The sequence below is a fragment of the Zymoseptoria tritici genome, chromosome 13, assembly GCF_000219625.1.
Source record: "Zymoseptoria tritici IPO323 chromosome 13, whole genome shotgun sequence".
In the NCBI taxonomy this organism is placed as follows: domain Eukaryota; kingdom Fungi; phylum Ascomycota; class Dothideomycetes; order Mycosphaerellales; family Mycosphaerellaceae; genus Zymoseptoria; species Zymoseptoria tritici.
This window is the reverse complement of record NC_018206.1, coordinates 839,972-857,127: the sequence shown is the minus strand read 5'-3', so window position 1 is coordinate 857,127 and position 17,156 is coordinate 839,972. Positions and strand designations below refer to the sequence as shown.

At 54.5% G+C, this 17,156-nt stretch overlaps 5 protein-coding genes across 5 annotated transcripts; 3 read left to right on the top strand and 2 right to left on the bottom strand.

Moving 5' to 3' along the window:
- Positions 1-2,526: 2,526 nt before the first annotated feature.
- Positions 2,527-3,552, top strand: MYCGRDRAFT_64763 (40S ribosomal protein S27; the record flags this gene model as incomplete). The annotated part of the gene is made up of 3 exons (XM_003847661.1): positions 2,527-2,702; positions 2,843-2,905; positions 2,964-3,552. 3 exons carry the CDS (start codon positions 2,700-2,702, stop codon positions 3,144-3,146), a joined length of 249 nt encoding a protein of 82 aa, XP_003847709.1.
- A 103-nt stretch (positions 3,553-3,655) lies between these two features.
- On the bottom strand, positions 3,656-4,707 carry MYCGRDRAFT_77955 (uncharacterized protein; the record flags this gene model as incomplete). The annotated part of the gene is made up of 3 exons (XM_003847588.1): positions 3,656-4,160; positions 4,225-4,346; positions 4,429-4,707. 3 exons carry the CDS (start codon positions 4,639-4,641, stop codon positions 3,656-3,658), a joined length of 840 nt encoding a protein of 279 aa, XP_003847636.1.
- Positions 4,708-5,117: 410 nt separating this feature from the next.
- On the top strand, positions 5,118-6,080 carry MYCGRDRAFT_106539 (uncharacterized protein; the record flags this gene model as incomplete). Its single annotated transcript, XM_003847662.1, has 1 exon — positions 5,118-6,080. A coding segment is annotated over one exon (930 nt), but the record flags the coding sequence as incomplete, so codon positions are not given.
- Positions 6,081-7,454: 1,374 nt separating this feature from the next.
- Positions 7,455-10,803, bottom strand: MgAGL5 (putative alpha-glucosidase; the record flags this gene model as incomplete). Its single annotated transcript, XM_003847587.1, has 4 exons — positions 7,455-9,544; positions 9,594-10,018; positions 10,141-10,357; positions 10,502-10,803. 4 exons carry the CDS (start codon positions 10,743-10,745, stop codon positions 7,455-7,457), a joined length of 2,976 nt encoding a protein of 991 aa, XP_003847635.1.
- A 1,025-nt stretch (positions 10,804-11,828) lies between these two features.
- MYCGRDRAFT_77946 (uncharacterized protein) lies at positions 11,829-17,121 on the top strand (the record flags this gene model as incomplete). The annotated part of the gene is made up of 2 exons (XM_003847663.1): positions 11,829-13,106; positions 13,446-17,121. 2 exons carry the CDS (start codon positions 11,829-11,831, stop codon positions 16,953-16,955), a joined length of 4,788 nt encoding a protein of 1,595 aa, XP_003847711.1.
- Positions 17,122-17,156: the final 35 nt, after the last annotated feature.

The following is a 17,156-nucleotide window of genomic DNA, read 5'->3' as shown; positions in this document are numbered from 1 at the left end:
GCCTCGACGCCGGCGGCACAGCAATACAATTTCCAATGGTCCTGCGTTGGGAAATTCGCAAAGATATCACCCTTCGGGCCATCGCGAGGAAACACGCTTGTAAGCCGAGTCTCCACCGCATGGAACGCTCTCGGCGTGCTCCGATTTGGAGAGCTCGTATTCTCGGATCCACTCTTGCACGTGCTTCAACGTGCTCAGCTTCCTTTCCTGGAACGGGGAGAGAGTCAGGGAACCGGTTTGTCTTGCAGTTTATACCACTCAGATATGGCATTGATAGCCATGTCGTCCATACCAACCGGTAGGATTAGCTGTGGTCAGTCGCCAGCAGGATTGCAACATCCCATCGAGCCATCGTTTGGCAAGCGTCAAGGTCGTACGTATGCTACAGAGCCGTTTTCTCTCTCCGCGAAGCGTGCAGCGATGGCAGCGAAGGCTTCGAGGACAGGGCGAAAGCTTTGCACTTCGTTGGCAAATGCTTGTGGCGTTGATGGCCAAAAAGCTTCCTTTTCGGACCCCACCACTCCGAAAAGTTCTCGTCGGCAACGCCGTTCTGTAATCGCCACACCAGACTCACGATACCTCCTTGATGCCGCTCAAAATGCACCGCAGGTGTCGAACGCCGGTGTCCGCGCCGGAGAACGCAGAGTTAGCTCGAGGAGGATGTGTATATCTCCTGTAGAGCTCAAGCAGCAGGATGACTGCCCCCAGGCTTGGACCGCACAATCTATGCCATCCGAGTCTAGGTTGCGTGGTGCAGTTGGAGCGGAGGCACGGAGGTAGAGGAGAATGGTCAACTTGTACCGAGGTGCAAGTTCGATAGTCGTACGTCGCTTGCAGTGAACGGCAGAAGGAAGAAGATGCAGCGTCGCCAACAGCTCGCGGACAGGATGTGGTGTTGGACGCGCTTCCTTCACATCCTTCACGCTACGTCTGAAGAGGAAAGTCCTTAAGGTCAGGATGTCTCGTGACTATCGTCTGCCTTGGGATGGAAGTGGGCTTGCTGTGCCGCAGGTGATACTGATCATCAGCGAGAGATAGCAGAGCAAGACTCGATGGCCTTGACTCGTTGCTGTGTTGAGGTTCAGTTCTGGTCCTGAACCATATACTGATAGATAGGGTTCGTGATTGAAGGGCCCGCACGGTAGGCTGGGTGTATTTCTCAAAAGTCGACCTACCAATATGCCGCCCTACTCATCAGGACATGCACTGATCGCGTAAATCGCAATGCTAGAAGGTCACCCTACCAAGCTGAATAAGAAGCTCGGAAGACGTTCCTGACTTCGATGCGCGGCTTCGTAACAGTCTATACCCGCCTTGTGGCTAACAAGACGCCTCTGCTAGCCTTGCGTGTATTGTTCCAAGGCCATGGTATGTGAGTGTTCAGAAGCTCTGGACGACAGACTCTGGTTCTGCATTGTCAGGCCAACGTCTCTGCTTGGAATGGCCTCAAGAGTCAAGGTGTGCATTGAAGATAGCTGGCGCATGCGCTTATTCGCGTCCGATATGATGCTCACGGAAGATGCAGCAGAAGTGGCTTGCGGGTCGGCGAGACGTATACGCCGGCATCGATACGAATGCGATACGTATGTGTTCCTCAGAGTCATGGATCCAGGTTTCTTGGGGGTTATGGGTGCAATGTGACCCATCCTGGCGCAAAGGTGACTGACAATGGCGAGCTTGTCAGAATGACTGCACCAATAGATGGGTAGACAGACCATGTCTATGTCTGCGCCGTGTCTGAACAGATACGCCGTGCGGGCATGTCAAGCCATGGCCTCCGTTGTTAATACACTGTACAGTAGGAAATTGAAATGAAGACAATCCGCCAGAATAACGCTGCTGGTGACCTCAGGCGCAACGTGACTTCCATGAATAGCCATACTTACTTGCTGTCATCATACGACGCAGAGTGTAGTCAGTGCGAGTGGTACACTTGTACTGCCCTTCGGCTCACAAACCAGGCTTGCATCGCTCTTCTCTCGAGCACGAAGCTTGTACATCAGAAGGTGCTGAGCACTATAGCCTATAGCTGCAGACTCAATACCATTCGGCGGTACTAGACCTCTCTCCAGACATGCATTGTGACGACGCACGTCCTACCGCAGAGAGTGTTGTCGATGTTGTAAAGCGTCTCATTGACATGTTTGAGCGACATTCAAGAAGACCGCGGTGCTCATTCGTGTCCCAGCACTCCGTGTCTATAGTCTTCATCTTTTGCTAGGGCAGCGCATATTTCTAGCTCGAATGTTCGCCCTGACCTGCTCTGACACCGGCATTCTTCTGTTGGCTTTCCACTGGACGTCCCAATGGGCGATCGTTGGCGATCGTTGGCGACGGCAGGCTGGCCAGAGCCTTGCTTATTGCGGGCAACCGAAAGTGGTTCAATCGGGAGCATTCTGTCGGCTTCGTCGTCGAACGCCGGTGGCGCGAGCATCATCGAGTGGCGATAATCGCATTGAGCATAAGAAGTGAGGGGAAAGATGGGCCTTCACTCCATCATCGTGAACTTCAATCCGTCGTTACTTCCCGACACACGTGACGCCAAGAATTGCCACTTCCCCACGGCTCACACTTGCAAATCTCATCGCCACTGCTTCACCTCTGCACCCCCAGCGCACTGCATCGCCAATTCAACCACACCACGGTCAAACCATCGAACCGAAGCACAATCAACCAACACTCATCAAAACACCGCAATCATGGTGAGTTCTGCGCCCCATCGAGACCTCCACCGAACCCGCCGAGCCCCTTGAAGCACACGACATCGAATTGGGACCCGGCGGGCGGCACTGCGCATGGAGATGCATCAATCCAAGACACGTACTGACATGGCTATCTACAGGTTCTCGCCGTCGATCTCCTCAACCCAACGCCTCAGGCTGAGGCCCGCAAGCACAAGCTGAAGGTACATCACAACCCACAAACAGTCATCTCGGCCTCCTCCGTACTAACACCACGATCAGACCCTCGTCCCAGGCCCACGCTCATTCTTCATGGACGTCAAGTGCCCCGGCTGCTTCACCATCACCACTGTCTTCTCGCACGCACAAACCGTCGTCGTCTGCGCCGGCTGCTCCCAGGTCCTCTGCCAGCCCACCGGTGGCAAGGCCCGCTTGACCGAGGGCTGCTCATTCAGGAGGAAGTAGAGGCTGCGCTGCACGGGAACAAGGGACGGAAGGGAAGAAGAACATGAGTGGATGGAAGACTCGAGCACATACTGCATGGATGGGAAGATCACCGCTGTGGAATATGAAAAGTTCGACACATACCCTCGGCTGAAAATTTTCTTCTCGTCATACACCGACCCGAGCAACACGAATATGCGCGCGGATTGCTTTTGAGGGCTTTGCAGATGAGGAAACGGCGTTCAATTGTGATGCATTGGAGGTGAGATGGCGTGGTGCGTTTTTCTTAGCGAGGCGAGCTCGGGCATGTTTCTGATTATGGGAGCTGCTGCTGGGTGAGGACCCAGACACCGCGCATCGAGGAGGCCTACCCTTGCGTGGTACTGTCAGTGTACTTCAAAAATACAAATCAAAAACATTCACCAACTTCTTCGTCTCCTTTCATCTGCATCATCATTCCATTTGTATCACGTGATTGCAGTAATGGCCACGGATATCTGCTTCAGTCTTTTCGGTTGATATACACCAACTCAATACGCTCCCTTATCCACAACCTCACCACTCCCCTTTCCCTCCCTCGCCTCCCTCACAATCCCAACCCCACCACTCGTCCCCAACCGACTCGCGCCCGCCTCCAACATCTCCACCGCATCCTTCAGCGTCCTCACGCCTCCACTCGCCTTGACCTCCATCTTCCCAAACCTCTCCTCCCTCAACCCATCCTCCACAACCTTCTCACAACAAGCTCTCATAAGCCTCACATTCTCCAGTGTAGCTCCCTGTCCATTAAACCCCGTCGACGTCTTAATGAAATCATACCCCGCTACACCCGCGAGCACAGACGCAGCGATGATCTGCGAGCGGTCGAGTTGAGAAGTCTCGAGGATGAGTTTTAGCTTGACTGGGGAGGGAGCAGCAGAGCGGAGGGCCGTGAGTTCGGTGAAGATGGAGGTGTAGGAGGCGGATTGGAGGGAGGGGTAGTTCAGGACTGTGTCGAGTTCGAGGGCGCCGGAGGAGAGGGAGAGGGTTGTTTCTCTGTTTGGAGTAGTGTCAGATCGCCTGCGGCGGAGCAATGAGTCGGTAGGGAGGGTAGGCGTACGAGAGCTTGTGGTCAAGAGAGTATGTTCCCTCGTGAAAGCCGATCACGCTGGCTACGGCTACACCTGTGCCTTTGAGCGAGGAGACGCATTTGGCGACTTCTGGTGGGCGGACGCAGACGGTCTAGGGATGAATGTATCAGCCCTTTGTGCTTCATTGTGTATCCTGCCACTATGGCCTCTCTTCCAAAGGTGTCTCAACGTACAGCGAACTTCTCTTGCTTCGCCTCTTCCAGCAACTTGTCGAATTGCTCTGCCGTTGCGTCCAGCTTCAGCAGCGTGTGATCGATCGCCTTGTTGAACTCTTGCGAACCCGGAGCTGGAGCTGGGTACTTCTTCGATTCATCGACGGTCAAGGACTTTTCGAAGGAGGAGATCACGGAGGACCATTCGGCGTCGGTGGTGGGTGGTGGAGCCATGCTGGGCGAGATTGATGCTGATGAGACGGAGGAGAAAGCAGTGCGTGAGAGGAAGCAAGGAAAGTAGCAGCGACTTATTCTTCTTGTATACCGTCTTGAGTACTCACGGCTAAATGTTTCTCATGGTCCCAGTCCCTGTGGAGTTTTTTGTGGAGGGCCGAAGCTAGGAGTTCGCCTACAACATTGTCCGGTCTGGAGGTTCACGGGCAGCAATGGAGGCAGCATGATGCCAAAGGAACAATCGTGTTCTCCGAGTGCCTTGAAGGATACTGGTAAAATATGCGATTGTTGGAGTTGATATCGTGCAGAGTTGAAAGGACGTCGACACATTTGTGCCAAAGCTAAACTCCGCTTAACTTCGCGTGGCAGGAACAATTTTTCCACTTCACTTCATCTTTATGCATAGTCCAAGACCAATGCCAATACTTCGATTCGACTGCAAACGATCCTAAAGAGGAAGGCACGAGATACCGAGCATCACTGTCCTCGAGGATTCCCTCCGCAAGCATGGCCTCTCCTAGTGCCAATACCGTGGCCCTCATCATCACTCCCCAACCCATTCCGGCCTCGGAACTCTCTACTTTGACAACAGAACTGGTGGATCTTCTCGGCAATCTCCAAGCTGGCACTTCTCTGACTTCTCGCCAACTCTCTCCCACTGCCATTGAGCTCCATCTTACGTTACAGTCCTGTCCCTCCAACCTCCGCGAATGTAAAACTCTCACGGACACCACACCTCTCAAGAAGTTTCAAGCCCAACATAACCTCTCCGCTCTCATCATCCAACCCGCCACCCTCCATGCCGCCCACCGCACCCCCGGCCTAATCGTCTTCGACATGGACTCAACTCTAATCCAACAAGAAGTCATCGACGAACTCGCCCGTCGAGTCGGGAAGTACGACCAAGTCTCCGCCATCACGGAAGCAGCGATGCGAGGCGAAGCTCCATATACGGACTTCGCAGCCTCGTTACGGGCGAGAGTCGGACTGCTGAAAGGTGTACCGGGCGATGTATGGGATGGGCTAAAGAAGGATGTCATCACGTTTACGCCTGGCGCGAGGGAGCTTGTCAAGGGATTGAGGCAGGCGGGATGGAAATCTGCCGTGCTGTCGGGTGGTTTCATGCCGTTGGCGGAATGGGTGCAAGCTGAGCTCGGGCTGGATTTTGCGTTGGCGAATTTCTTGGTGGAGGAGGAGGGGTTGCTGACGGGCGAGTTGTTGGAGGGCAAGGCTATTGTGGATGGTGCGATGAAGGCGACTGTGTTGAATGAACTCGCGGCGAAGTGGAGCGTTGAGAAGGAGAGGGTCGTTGCGGTTGGAGATGGGTCGAATGATCTGCTGATGATGGAGGAGGCTGGTATGGGTGTGGCGTTCAACGCGAAGGAGAAGGTGCAAGAGAGGGCGCCCGTGAGACTAAACGCCGGCAAAGGCGGTCTGAGGGAGGTGTTCTGGGTACTAGGGTACTCCGACGATGAGATTCAGGAGTTGACCAAGTAGGCCTCAGGAATTTCCGCTGCTGACCCGACTTTTCAAAGGGGCTTCCACTCTGAGCCTCAAGGACGCTCGTCTCAACGGATCCGGTCATGATTTTTGCCAGAATCAAGCGCATCTTCCCGACACTCTCTCGGCAGCCGCAGCCTCTTCCCTCTTCACCACCTCCCCATGTACGCCCGAAAAGAAGCCCAGCAAAAAGACGCAAACCGCTCCACATACCAAGACCAGAAATCCTCATGGCCGCAGCAGAAAACAACAAACACAATTCCAAGCCGAAACGTCGACAAACGCACCCCTTGGCGAGGGCTCGAACTCGAGCACCAAAACGTGTCACAACCAAAAGAACAAGTACGGTCCAACCATCATCAACACGAAAAAAGAAATCGTTTCTCAAAACGGCAGACCGATCAGCAAAAAGAAACTCTTACCATCACAACACGAGTCCAGAAACCCTTTCCAAATCGTTATATTACTACAAGCCCTGTTCTTAACGAACAGGCCAAATGGGCGGGTTTGCTTGATTGGATGGCAGGGAAAAAGGTTTCGAATATATCTGTTTGCTTTGAACTGCTCCCGCTCCCGTACGGGAAGGGCGGCGGTAAGGATGGGGGTGGCGTGGAGCGGAGATATGTGCGAGGAGCGAGAATATGACGGGTTTCTCCTCCTCCTCCATGATCTCAGGACTTGGCTTGCCTCTGAAAAGCTTCTCGCGGCGCTGCTAACTTCTTCGTCGCCGTGGTTCTGAGGTCGAGGTTCTCTTCGTCATATCCGCTCTGGCGTTTCAGCCATCTCCAGCTCTCATTCTGGCAGTGCAGACTCTCCAAGTCCGTTGACAGAAGCGCTTTGCTTGCGTCGGCGTCCTCGAGTCCGCCATGATCGCAAGCGCGCCGCATGAGCGCCAGAGTGTAGGGTTCGAAGAAGACTGTCTAATTGTACTGGGAGCTCTGGCAGTACGGGAAGTCGATACTATCTATATGGGCAGGAATTCCGACAGAACGACACATGTACAGAAATATCATTGCACGAAATAGTCTGAATCTCGAAGCATCACATTCGCACCGGAAGGCACTCGTCTCAGCTGCATCACCCTGTAGCCTCGGAGCCACAAGTGTCATACTGTGTACACTCTGTACAACGTTGTTCAAGGGGAGTTCTGGAGTTGTTTTGCTCATTGATCGTGTCTGATCTCTGTCTAGCCAAGGCAAGCAGCCTGCAGTCTGCCACTGATGGGGCCTAATATATACTCTACTGTTCCTCTTCGCTGTTCTCAAGCCGTGCCATGCTATGCGTCCACGTGCAAACCATCCTCAAACCCCACCTTATTCACATTCATCCCTCTTCTCCACACTCCCACTGTAGCTCCCCGTCAACGCAATATTGACATCCGGCTGCACAATCCTGCTAGTCGTGCCATCGCCCCCAGCAGCACCCAACACCGTGATCTTCGTGATAGCGCACTGAATGTCATACTCAAAAGTACCAGTAATCTCAAGCTTGCCATCCGCATACTCGAAATGGATGAGAGAAGTGCTAGCCTGCACAAGCGAGTCGCCATCGTCGAGGTAGAGATCGCCCTCAGCAGTGCCGGCCTCCGAAAGCGCAATCACCAACTCGAAGTCTTGCTCGCGGAGTTCGGTAGTGGTATTGGCGGAGTTGACACGTTGCGGGAAAATGACGCCCGACTTGTAGTACAACGGGATACTGGTGAACGGCACATCAGGGAGAGTGATGTCGGCGCCGGTACCCTTGACAGCCTCGTGGGTGTAGTAGTCGTAGAAGAGGTCGTCGGGCAGGTAGAACGTAGCGGACGTAGCGTTCTCCACGGTGACCGGAGCCACGAGCAGACCAGGTCCCCAGAAGTATTGCTTATCGAGAGCAAACGTCGCCGAGTCGAGAGGGTAGTGGAAGAACATGGGCTGGATGAGCGGGGTGCCCTTCTCGGACTGGAAGTACATCGCCGTGTAGATGTAGTCGAGAAGCTTGTACCGGATCTCGATGGCGTTACGGGCGGACTCAGCAACGGACTCCCAGAGGTAGAATTCCTGGTACCGAGCGTCGTTCTGCGCGTGATTGCGGTAGAAGGGGGAGAAGGCACCCAAGCTTGCCCAGCGCGCGCAGAGGTTCTCGGTGGTGTCGCCGCCGAAGCCGCACACGTCGGCGCCGACCATGGGGGATTGGTACAACGTGCCGAAGTTCAGGATGCCGACGATGGACTCGAGATAGGCGGCCCAGGAGGAGTAGTTGTCGCCGAGCCATTTTCCAACGCTGGCGCCGGAGCCGGCAAAGGTGGAGCGGGTGATGATCATGGGGCGACGGGCAGGGCGACGCTCGAGCAGGGCTTTGCGAGAAGCGACAGACATCTGCGAACCGTAGACGTTGTGGGTGTCGTATTGGACGTAGCCGCCGTATTGCACGATATCGGTGTCCGCAGTCTTGTTGGAGAGGCTGCCAGCGTCATTGTCGATCTTGTAGCCCGGATCGATCAGGTCGCGGCCAGGGAGACCGATTTTGTTGCCTGCAGTCTGGCGTGCGTGGTGCAGCAAGCTGTGGTCGTTGTGGGAGAACTCTGTGAAGCGGCGGACCTTGGACGCCGTTGATGGCGAAGAAGTCGTGATGATGTCGTTGGTTGACTGGACGGTGCTGTTGCATCCCCCGGTTGTGATGGTGCGGTTGGAGCCAGTCTCGTACACGTACGAGCCATCAGTCTGAGTGCGCACGAACTGGTAAGAGACACGAGTGTTGACAGGGAGGTCAACAGTGGCGCTCCAGATCGGGTAGTTGTTGGCGTTCAATGGTGCAGCACCCTTGATGTCGCTGCCGTTACCGATCGTGACGGCGCTGCCGAATACGACAATGTTCTCGCCGAAGTTGGTGCTGGCGTTGACGTTGAATGTCACCTGAGCTTTGCAGAGCGGCTGGAAGTCTGCCGGAAATCCTGGAATGGGACGAGGCGAGCCAAGACGGATTGCTGGTGGTTGCGGCGGGAAGCCGTTCGAAGCAGCGTAACCTTCAGGGTCGGCGCAAGGGTAGTTGCAGAAGTTGCTAGGCTCGTTCATGTCAATCCAAAGAGCATCAATGTCAACTCCAGTATCAGCGTTGAAGAACGAGGTGAACTGAGAGTTCCAGTAGTCCTGGGTCGAAGGATGGAACCAGTCGGGGAAAGCGGTGACACCAGGCCACACAACACCCTTGTAGACCGAGCCATTCCCGCTGACCATGAATGCGCCGGCCTCGACGCCCTCATTGAAAGCCGGATAGTCTTCGTAAGCCACGGCCGGGTCGACCATGACGACGTAGTGCTGGTCGCGCGAGTGGAGTGTATCGACGAGCTGGCGCATGAGCTTGAGCGGGTAGCGGTACTCGTCGAGGGTGAAGACCCATCGCAAATTCATGTAGTCGATATCGGTCCCTGTACAGTGTTAGCATCGTGCTGTGATGAGTGGAAGGGTCAAGCTTACACATGGTCTCCAGCGGGATGTTGGCGGCCGAGTAGTTGGCAACGACCTCCGCGACCTCATAGACGTCGCGGTAGCCATACTTGCACTGATGGAAACCGAAGCCCCAGTATGGCATCATGGCAGCTTTGCCCACGACTTCAGAGTACTGCTGGGCAGCCTCGACTGGAGATGGCCCAGCAAGGAAGTACAGATCCAACACTCCTCCGAGGAGGTTGTACTCGAGGTATTGGCCGTTGGTGCCGTTGCCATCATTGTTGACCTTGTAATCCATGCCGTTGGAGTTGAGGAGGAAGACAGCGTGGGTGCCGTTGTCGCCGCGGTGATCATAATAGACCGGGTGGGTGCCGTAGAGGTTGGAGCCTGGTGGTGCGCCGTAAGCGTCACGGTTCCAAGCGGTGCGGGTGTAGTCGGTGGTGTTCAGTTTGCTACATGAGTGTCAGTTGATGCTGTAAGTGGGAATTTATATGGCTCCTACAATGAATCCGAGTGCTCTCCAGTCCCGTACAGGTTGGGGTTCTGCGGGAGCGAAGTGCGGAGACGGACGTACTGATCCTCGAAGATCAAGGATGCGGCGGAAGAGTCGAAGAGAACATCGCCACTGCTGCGCCGCTTGACGGAGAAGCTGAAGGGCGACTCGACGTAGTCAAAGATGAGCTCGCTAGAGCCATTCTTGGCCGTGGCACCGACTGGGCGTGTCAGGACAGACTCGGGAACCTGGTAGACTTGCTGTGCGGCATCCTCGATCAAGACATGAAGGCGAGCGTCTGGATGGTGTGTTAGCCCGATTGTCATGTGGGAGTATGTCGAGCTTCGGCCGCTGCGCGCAGTCGCAAATGCTGCAGTGCGCGCTCAATGGCAATGCATCTTGTCGGCGCAACGAAGCAACAGCTCTGTATGAATCGACTCACCAGTCTGATACTCGACAGTCAACGTCAGGTCCTCCAGATCGGTCCCGAAAACGTTGCATGGGTTGCCAGCAAGGGTGAGCTTAGCGCTAAGGCCATTGGCCGTAGTCTTGACATCGGTAGCACGGTACCCTGGACAGTCGGGAGTGGTTGAATTTTGGCGAGGGTAAATCGGACTGAGTGAGCTGGCGATCGCGGTGCCAGCAAAAGCGAGTGAAGCGCAGAGAAGGGAAGAAAGAGGCGCCATCTTCGCGGTGTACGAGAATGATGACTCGAGAAGGGAAGGATGAAGGTGAGAGAAGGAGATGATGGACAAGAAGAAGGGAATGTCTTTTCGGCGTGGCCAAGGTTTAAGTATCAACAACACAAGAGAAATTAGTGGAGCGCGTGAATTCAAAATGTTCACCTGTAAACGTTCCCAACGGCCCGTGGATTCACCGACCCCTTGCGGAACGATCACATGGCAGGGTGCCTTCCATGCATAGCGAAGAGGGGAGTGAATGCAGGAGGCAAGTGACTCCTGCCCGTTCGATGCGCTCGTGACAATGGATATGAGGTGCTCATTGTCTGGCAGGAGTGCTGAGTGGACGAGAAACATGGTAGGGACGCACAGAGCAAGCTACCCCAGTGAAAGTGAGGTGAGCTTCCCCATGTCGTTCAATGCAGGTCTCCCTCGCTTATGCGAGCATGCGGCGTCTTCGGGGAGTTACTGACGAGTCTGACGACAAGCCGCGCATTGAAGTCATGGCAAATGCACGATCTCGTCCAGAAACCACTCTACACGCGCGCATCATATGCTGTGGCACAGCAAGCATCCGGTGCACGGAGGTCATGCTGTGTGGCGGACCTCGTGATGTGATGCCCGTTCGGACCGGTTTGCGCATGCATTATTGCTCCATCTTCCCCTCACTGCACGATCCTTTTCCAAGATCATCTGCATTCCGCGCTGACATGTGAAGCCACGTGCGAGGTGAGAGTCGACGGACCAAGACATGATGGTCCGGAGATCAGGACATCGGCACAGTCGAGACCGTCATGGTGGAGTGACGAGATGGCGATTTGCTGTCGTGCAAGGCGGGGAGAAGATGAGGTGAGGTGTGAGTGGAGAAGGAGGATGGATGTGAGAGAAGTTCGGACAATAGATCCATTTCGGCCCCAATATGCTTAGTCATGCTCAAAACATCGCGTCGTCCCTTCCCTACTTGTTGATTGAACGCGATCTGTGGCAAACGTCACTCCATCACAACACTTTCATCACCACCACCGGATCCACCACATGCAACCAACACATCAGCCTCAACGATGACAATAAGACCTCCCTTCCGCGATCATGGCTAAAGACGTCTTCCGCGTCCGGCTCAACTGCCTGGACAACTACCAATCCCTGCCCGGCCCTCTCGATGCACCTCTGTGGGGACCTCATGCTTTCTCCGCCACCCAAAGAGGCAATCTACCCCAGGTCCCAGTCATTCGAGTATTTGGTGCGACCGAGACCGGGCAAAAGGTGTGCGCGCATATTCATGGAGCCTTCCCTTACCTCTACGTCCCATATACCGAGTCAATTGAGAAAAACACCTTGGAATCCTACATCTCCACTTTTCGACACTCTATCGACCATGCTTTGGCAATTTCATACCGTCGAAATCCTTACGAAAATCCTCGGAATGCGACATTCGTCGCTCATATCAGTCTGGTCAAGGGAGTGCCATTCTTCGGATACAATGTCGGCCACAAATACTACCTCAAAGTGTACCTGCTCAATCCTACCAACATGACTCGATTCACGGATTTATTGCAACAAGGAGCCATCATGAAGCAAGTCTTTCAACCGTACGAAGCGCATCTGCAGTATCTGTTGCAGTGGATGTGTGACTTCAACTTGTACGGATGTGCTTACATCGAGACCGAGAAGCCGCATTTTCGATCTCCATTACCGGAATGGGAAGACTTGGATGATCCGGCGCATCTTTGGCATGATCGATCTGTGGCTGAGAAGGATGTGCTGGATGTTGAGCGATTCCCTCGCCAGAGTCATTGTCAACTGGAGCTTGACATTCGAGTGGAGGATCTGCTGAATCGGAACGCAATCCAAGCACGGCCATTGCATCAATCATTCATCGAGCGATTGGAGTCTTTGGAGAATCTTCCCCCAGAAGAGAAGCTAGTGCATTCAATGGCTGGGCTGTGGAAGGACGAAACACGACGAAGAAGAATGCGAATGGGCTTGAAGGATCCCACTTCTTCGCCATTCCCGCCAGAAGTGCTCGTCAGCATGTCTGCCGACCCTCGAAACGACAGCAAAGGTGGCTGGATTCATGAAGAGGAGTTCCGACAGACCATCTCAGAGTTGGCGGAGCAGGAGAAGAAAGCGCGAGGCGGCGGCGGCATAAGTTTTGAAACGTTCAGCAGTCAGCTGGATCTCGATGATGGCATTCCAACGTTGCTGGACAGCGTCACAGAACTCTTTCCTACCGAACTGGAGAAGAGGTGGAAACAGAAAGCAGAGGAAGCGAAGCAGCATGAGGATATAGATTACGCCCACGACTTAATGACAACTCAACACGACAATGAATCGCAACCAGTCGTGGACATGAAGAGCATCGCCGAGGTTGCAGACGAAGACTACTACGGCAGTGATGAAGAGCTGGCCGAGGAGATCCTCACCCAACGACGAAAACTGAAGCAGGCTGGCATTGATGGAGACATGGGCGAGTCAAAAGTCAATGGCAATGCCGAAGAGATCGAGGCGGAGGCTGAGAAGGTACATAATGCCAGCGTCCCGAGCGCGACGATAAGGGCTGCCGAACGAGGCGCCTCGAAGCGCAATGCTGTCACGGCCACCTCCACTCCTTTCAAGAAAGTCAAATTGGATGCGACTCAAAACTCGTCCCCTCCAAAGTACGCTCGCTTCAAGGTCAAGGATGTCAAGCCACCTGCACGATCGAAGGATGAGAAGCTGCGGGATCATGCTTTCGATCCTCCTCCTGCGGCTCAAGTACCACGTACCGATACGTCGTCAATCTCGCAGCTACCCCCTTCCGCACAACCACCTTCGTCGTCTCAGCTCTCCTCCTCATCGCAAGGCCTCAAGACTAGCTTTCCTCTGGTCAAAAGTCCGCACGATGCGCAAACACCGTTCAGACTGAGTCAACGAGATGATCTGGCTCACCTCACCCATCGGAGCTCGCAGACCAGTCAGAAGCATGACTTTGCTAACTCATCCGCCGGGGAAAGCAGCTTTCGGTCCGAGTCCACGGTGAAGTCGCCGAGTAAAAGCCAACCATCCATTGATCCCGTCCTTGGTGATAAGTATGCAAGGGTATTTGGAGTTAAAAGCAACGACACGGTCCTGCTATACCGCCACCTTCCGCCGTCCTTCGACGAGGTGGACCGTACTGTCACTCCATCGGTCATCTACCAGGATGCCTACTACAGCAACGAGAAGGATGTGCCAGAACGACCGAGAGAGTATGCTGGACAGGAGTTCCGACTGGAGAGCACTACCCTGCCATTCTTGCAAGACTTCGACAAGCACGGGCATGTCCGAGTTGGCAAATCTCAAACGACCGACAGAGTCAGTGCTGAATTCGCAGAGCAGCGTCGAAAGAGACAGTGCACAATCAAGGCCTGGGAGATCATGAAACTTCCACCATCTTACGATGAAGTCAACGAATGGCTCCACCAAGAGCAAGTCGACGTTGAAGACGACCTCGAAACGCTAGAGATCGACGGACCACCAGCTGGATCGCAAATCAAGCGCAAGAATCGACCTGCTCCAGAACTATCGCAAATCGACGGGCCGACGCAAAGGAACAAGCACGGCTTCAAGTTTTCACAAAAAAAGGCGAGCACAAGTGTTCAGCATGAGACTGGATACATGAGTACGATGAGTCTCGAGGTGCACATTAACAGTCGCGGCGAGCTTGCTCCCGATCCTGAACGAGACGAAGTTTCGATGGTGACCTGGTGCATTGCAGACGAGCAAATGGATCAAACTTCTAGACTTGGCATCCTCGTTCTAACCAAAGACGACGATGACGAGATTGCTGAGAAGATCCGCCGCATCGTCGGTAACGATGTTCAAATCGACTCGGAAGACAACGAGCTGGACCTCATCAACAAAACTGTCGATATCGTCCGCGAGTACGACCCGGATGTGTTGACGGGATACGAAGTTCACAACGGCTCTTGGGGCTACCTTATCGAACGGGCAAGGTTGCAGTACGAATTCAACCTCCCCGATGAGTTCTCTCGCATGAAGTCACAATCTCACGGACGTTTCGGCAAAGATGCGGATCGCTGGGGCTTCACCAACACCTCGACCGTTCGCATTACCGGCAGACATACCATCAACATTTGGCGTGCCATGCGGTCGGAGCTGAACTTGCTGCAGTATACGATGGAAAACGTAGTGTTTCATTTGCTGCACCGCAGAATACCACACTATTCATATGCAACATTGACCAGGTGGTATCAGAGCAAGCGACCGCGGGATCTGGTCAAGGTGCTGAACTACTTCATCAATCGCACAAAGCTGGACTTGGAGATTCTGGACGCCAATGAACTCATTCCCAGGACGTCAGAACAGGCTCGTCTGCTGGGAGTCGACTTCTTCTCCGTGTTCAGTCGAGGATCACAATTCAAAGTCGAGTCTCTCATGTTTCGTATCGCCAAACCGGAGTCCTTCGCACTGGTCTCACCATCCCGCAAGCAAGTCGGAGCACAGAACGCTCTTGAATGCCTCCCTCTCGTGATGGAACCGCAGTCTGCCTTCTACAGCAGTCCTGTGCTCGTACTCGACTTCCAGTCTCTCTACCCGAGTGTCATGATTGCATACAACTACTGCTACTCCACCTGCCTCGGCCGCATCACCAACTGGCGCGGCACCAACAAGATGGGCTTCGCCGACTTTCAGCGCACGCCCGGCCTTCTCGAGCTCACAAAGGACAAACTCAACATCTCTCCCAATGGCATGATGTACGTCAAACCGGCAATGCGCAAGTCCCTCCTCGCGAAGATGTTGGGCGAGATCCTCGAAACCCGTGTCATGGTCAAGTCGGGAATGAAAGTCGACAAGGCGGACAAGACTCTCCAACAACTCCTCAACAATCGTCAGCTCGCTCTTAAGCTCATCGCCAACGTCACCTACGGCTACACCTCTGCCTCATTCTCCGGCCGCATGCCATGCTCCGAGATCGCCGACAGTATCGTTCAGACAGGTCGGGAGACTCTCGAAAAAGCCATTGCCTTCATCCACTCCGTCGAAGCATGGGGTGCCGAGGTCGTCTATGGTGACACAGACTCCTTGTTCGTCCACCTCCCTGGCCGCACTCGCGCGGACGCCTTCAAGATTGGCGACGAGATCGCAGCTCAAATCACAGCCATGAACCCCCGCCCTATCAAGCTGAAGTTCGAAAAAGTCTACCACCCCTGCGTCTTACTTGCAAAGAAACGCTACGTCGGCTTCAAGTACGAGTCACCCAAACAAGAAGTCCCAGACTTCGACGCAAAAGGCATCGAAACCGTGCGCAGAGACGGGACCCCCGCCGAGCAGAAAATCGAAGAAAAAGCTCTCAAACTCCTCTTCCGCACCGCCGACCTCAGCCAGGTGAAATCCTACTTCCAGTCACAATGCACAAAAATCCTCCACGGCAAAATCAGTGTGCAAGACTTCTGCTTCGCCAAAGAAGTCAAACTCGGTACCTACGCAGACAAAGGTCCTCCTCCTCCTGGTGCCATCATCGCTACGAAGCGTATGCTCCGCGACCCTCGCGCTGAGCCACAGTACGGCGAACGAGTCCCGTACGTCGTCATCGCCGGCGGGCCAGGCGCGAGGTTGTGGGAACGATGCGTGGAGCCGGAGAGGTTGGTCTACGACTCTCAAGCTGAACTGGACGCGGAATACTACATCAACAAAAACCTCATCCCTCCACTCGAGCGCATTTTCAATCTCGTCGGAGCGAACGTGCGGACTTGGTGGGAGGAATTACCCAAAGTCCAGCGCATGCGTCTCGTGGGCGCGAACACCCCCTCCGACGCCGACGCCGTGACGGGAAAGGGCAAAGGCAAGAAGACGATGGAAAGCTACATGGCTTCTTCCCTCTGTCTCGTCTGTCGAACCCGGCTACCGCCTACCACTGGCACCTCCACTCAGGACCCGCTTCCGCTGTGCCCGACTTGCCTTCACTCACGACCGGCGCAGACTCTTCTCTCACTGAGAGCGAAGGTTACGAAAGCGGAGAAGAAAGTCGCGGACATTGAGGCTGTGTGTAGGAGTTGTGCGGATTTGCCGGCGGGAGAGGAGGTCAGGTGTGATTCGAGGGATTGTCCGGTTTTTTACTCGAGGGTTAAGGCGAGGACTAGGTGTGGGGTTGTGAGGGGTGGGGTTGGGAAGGTGCTGGGACGGGTGGAGGAGGAGATGGTTGGTAAGGAGAGGAGGGAGGAGTTGGAGTGGTGATTGTTGTCGTCTGGCATTGGGCAATATGCGCCGCCGGAAGAGTGCTCAATGCGGTTATTATAGCCGGCTAGTCACATTATGACTATACCCCTGTTCCTGGCGGGGTCTGCCACATATATAGTTCTACTCCACATTAGCGGAGTCTCCTGACTCGACCTTGAACTCCACCTCCACCTGCACATGTTTTCTTTTGGCAAACAT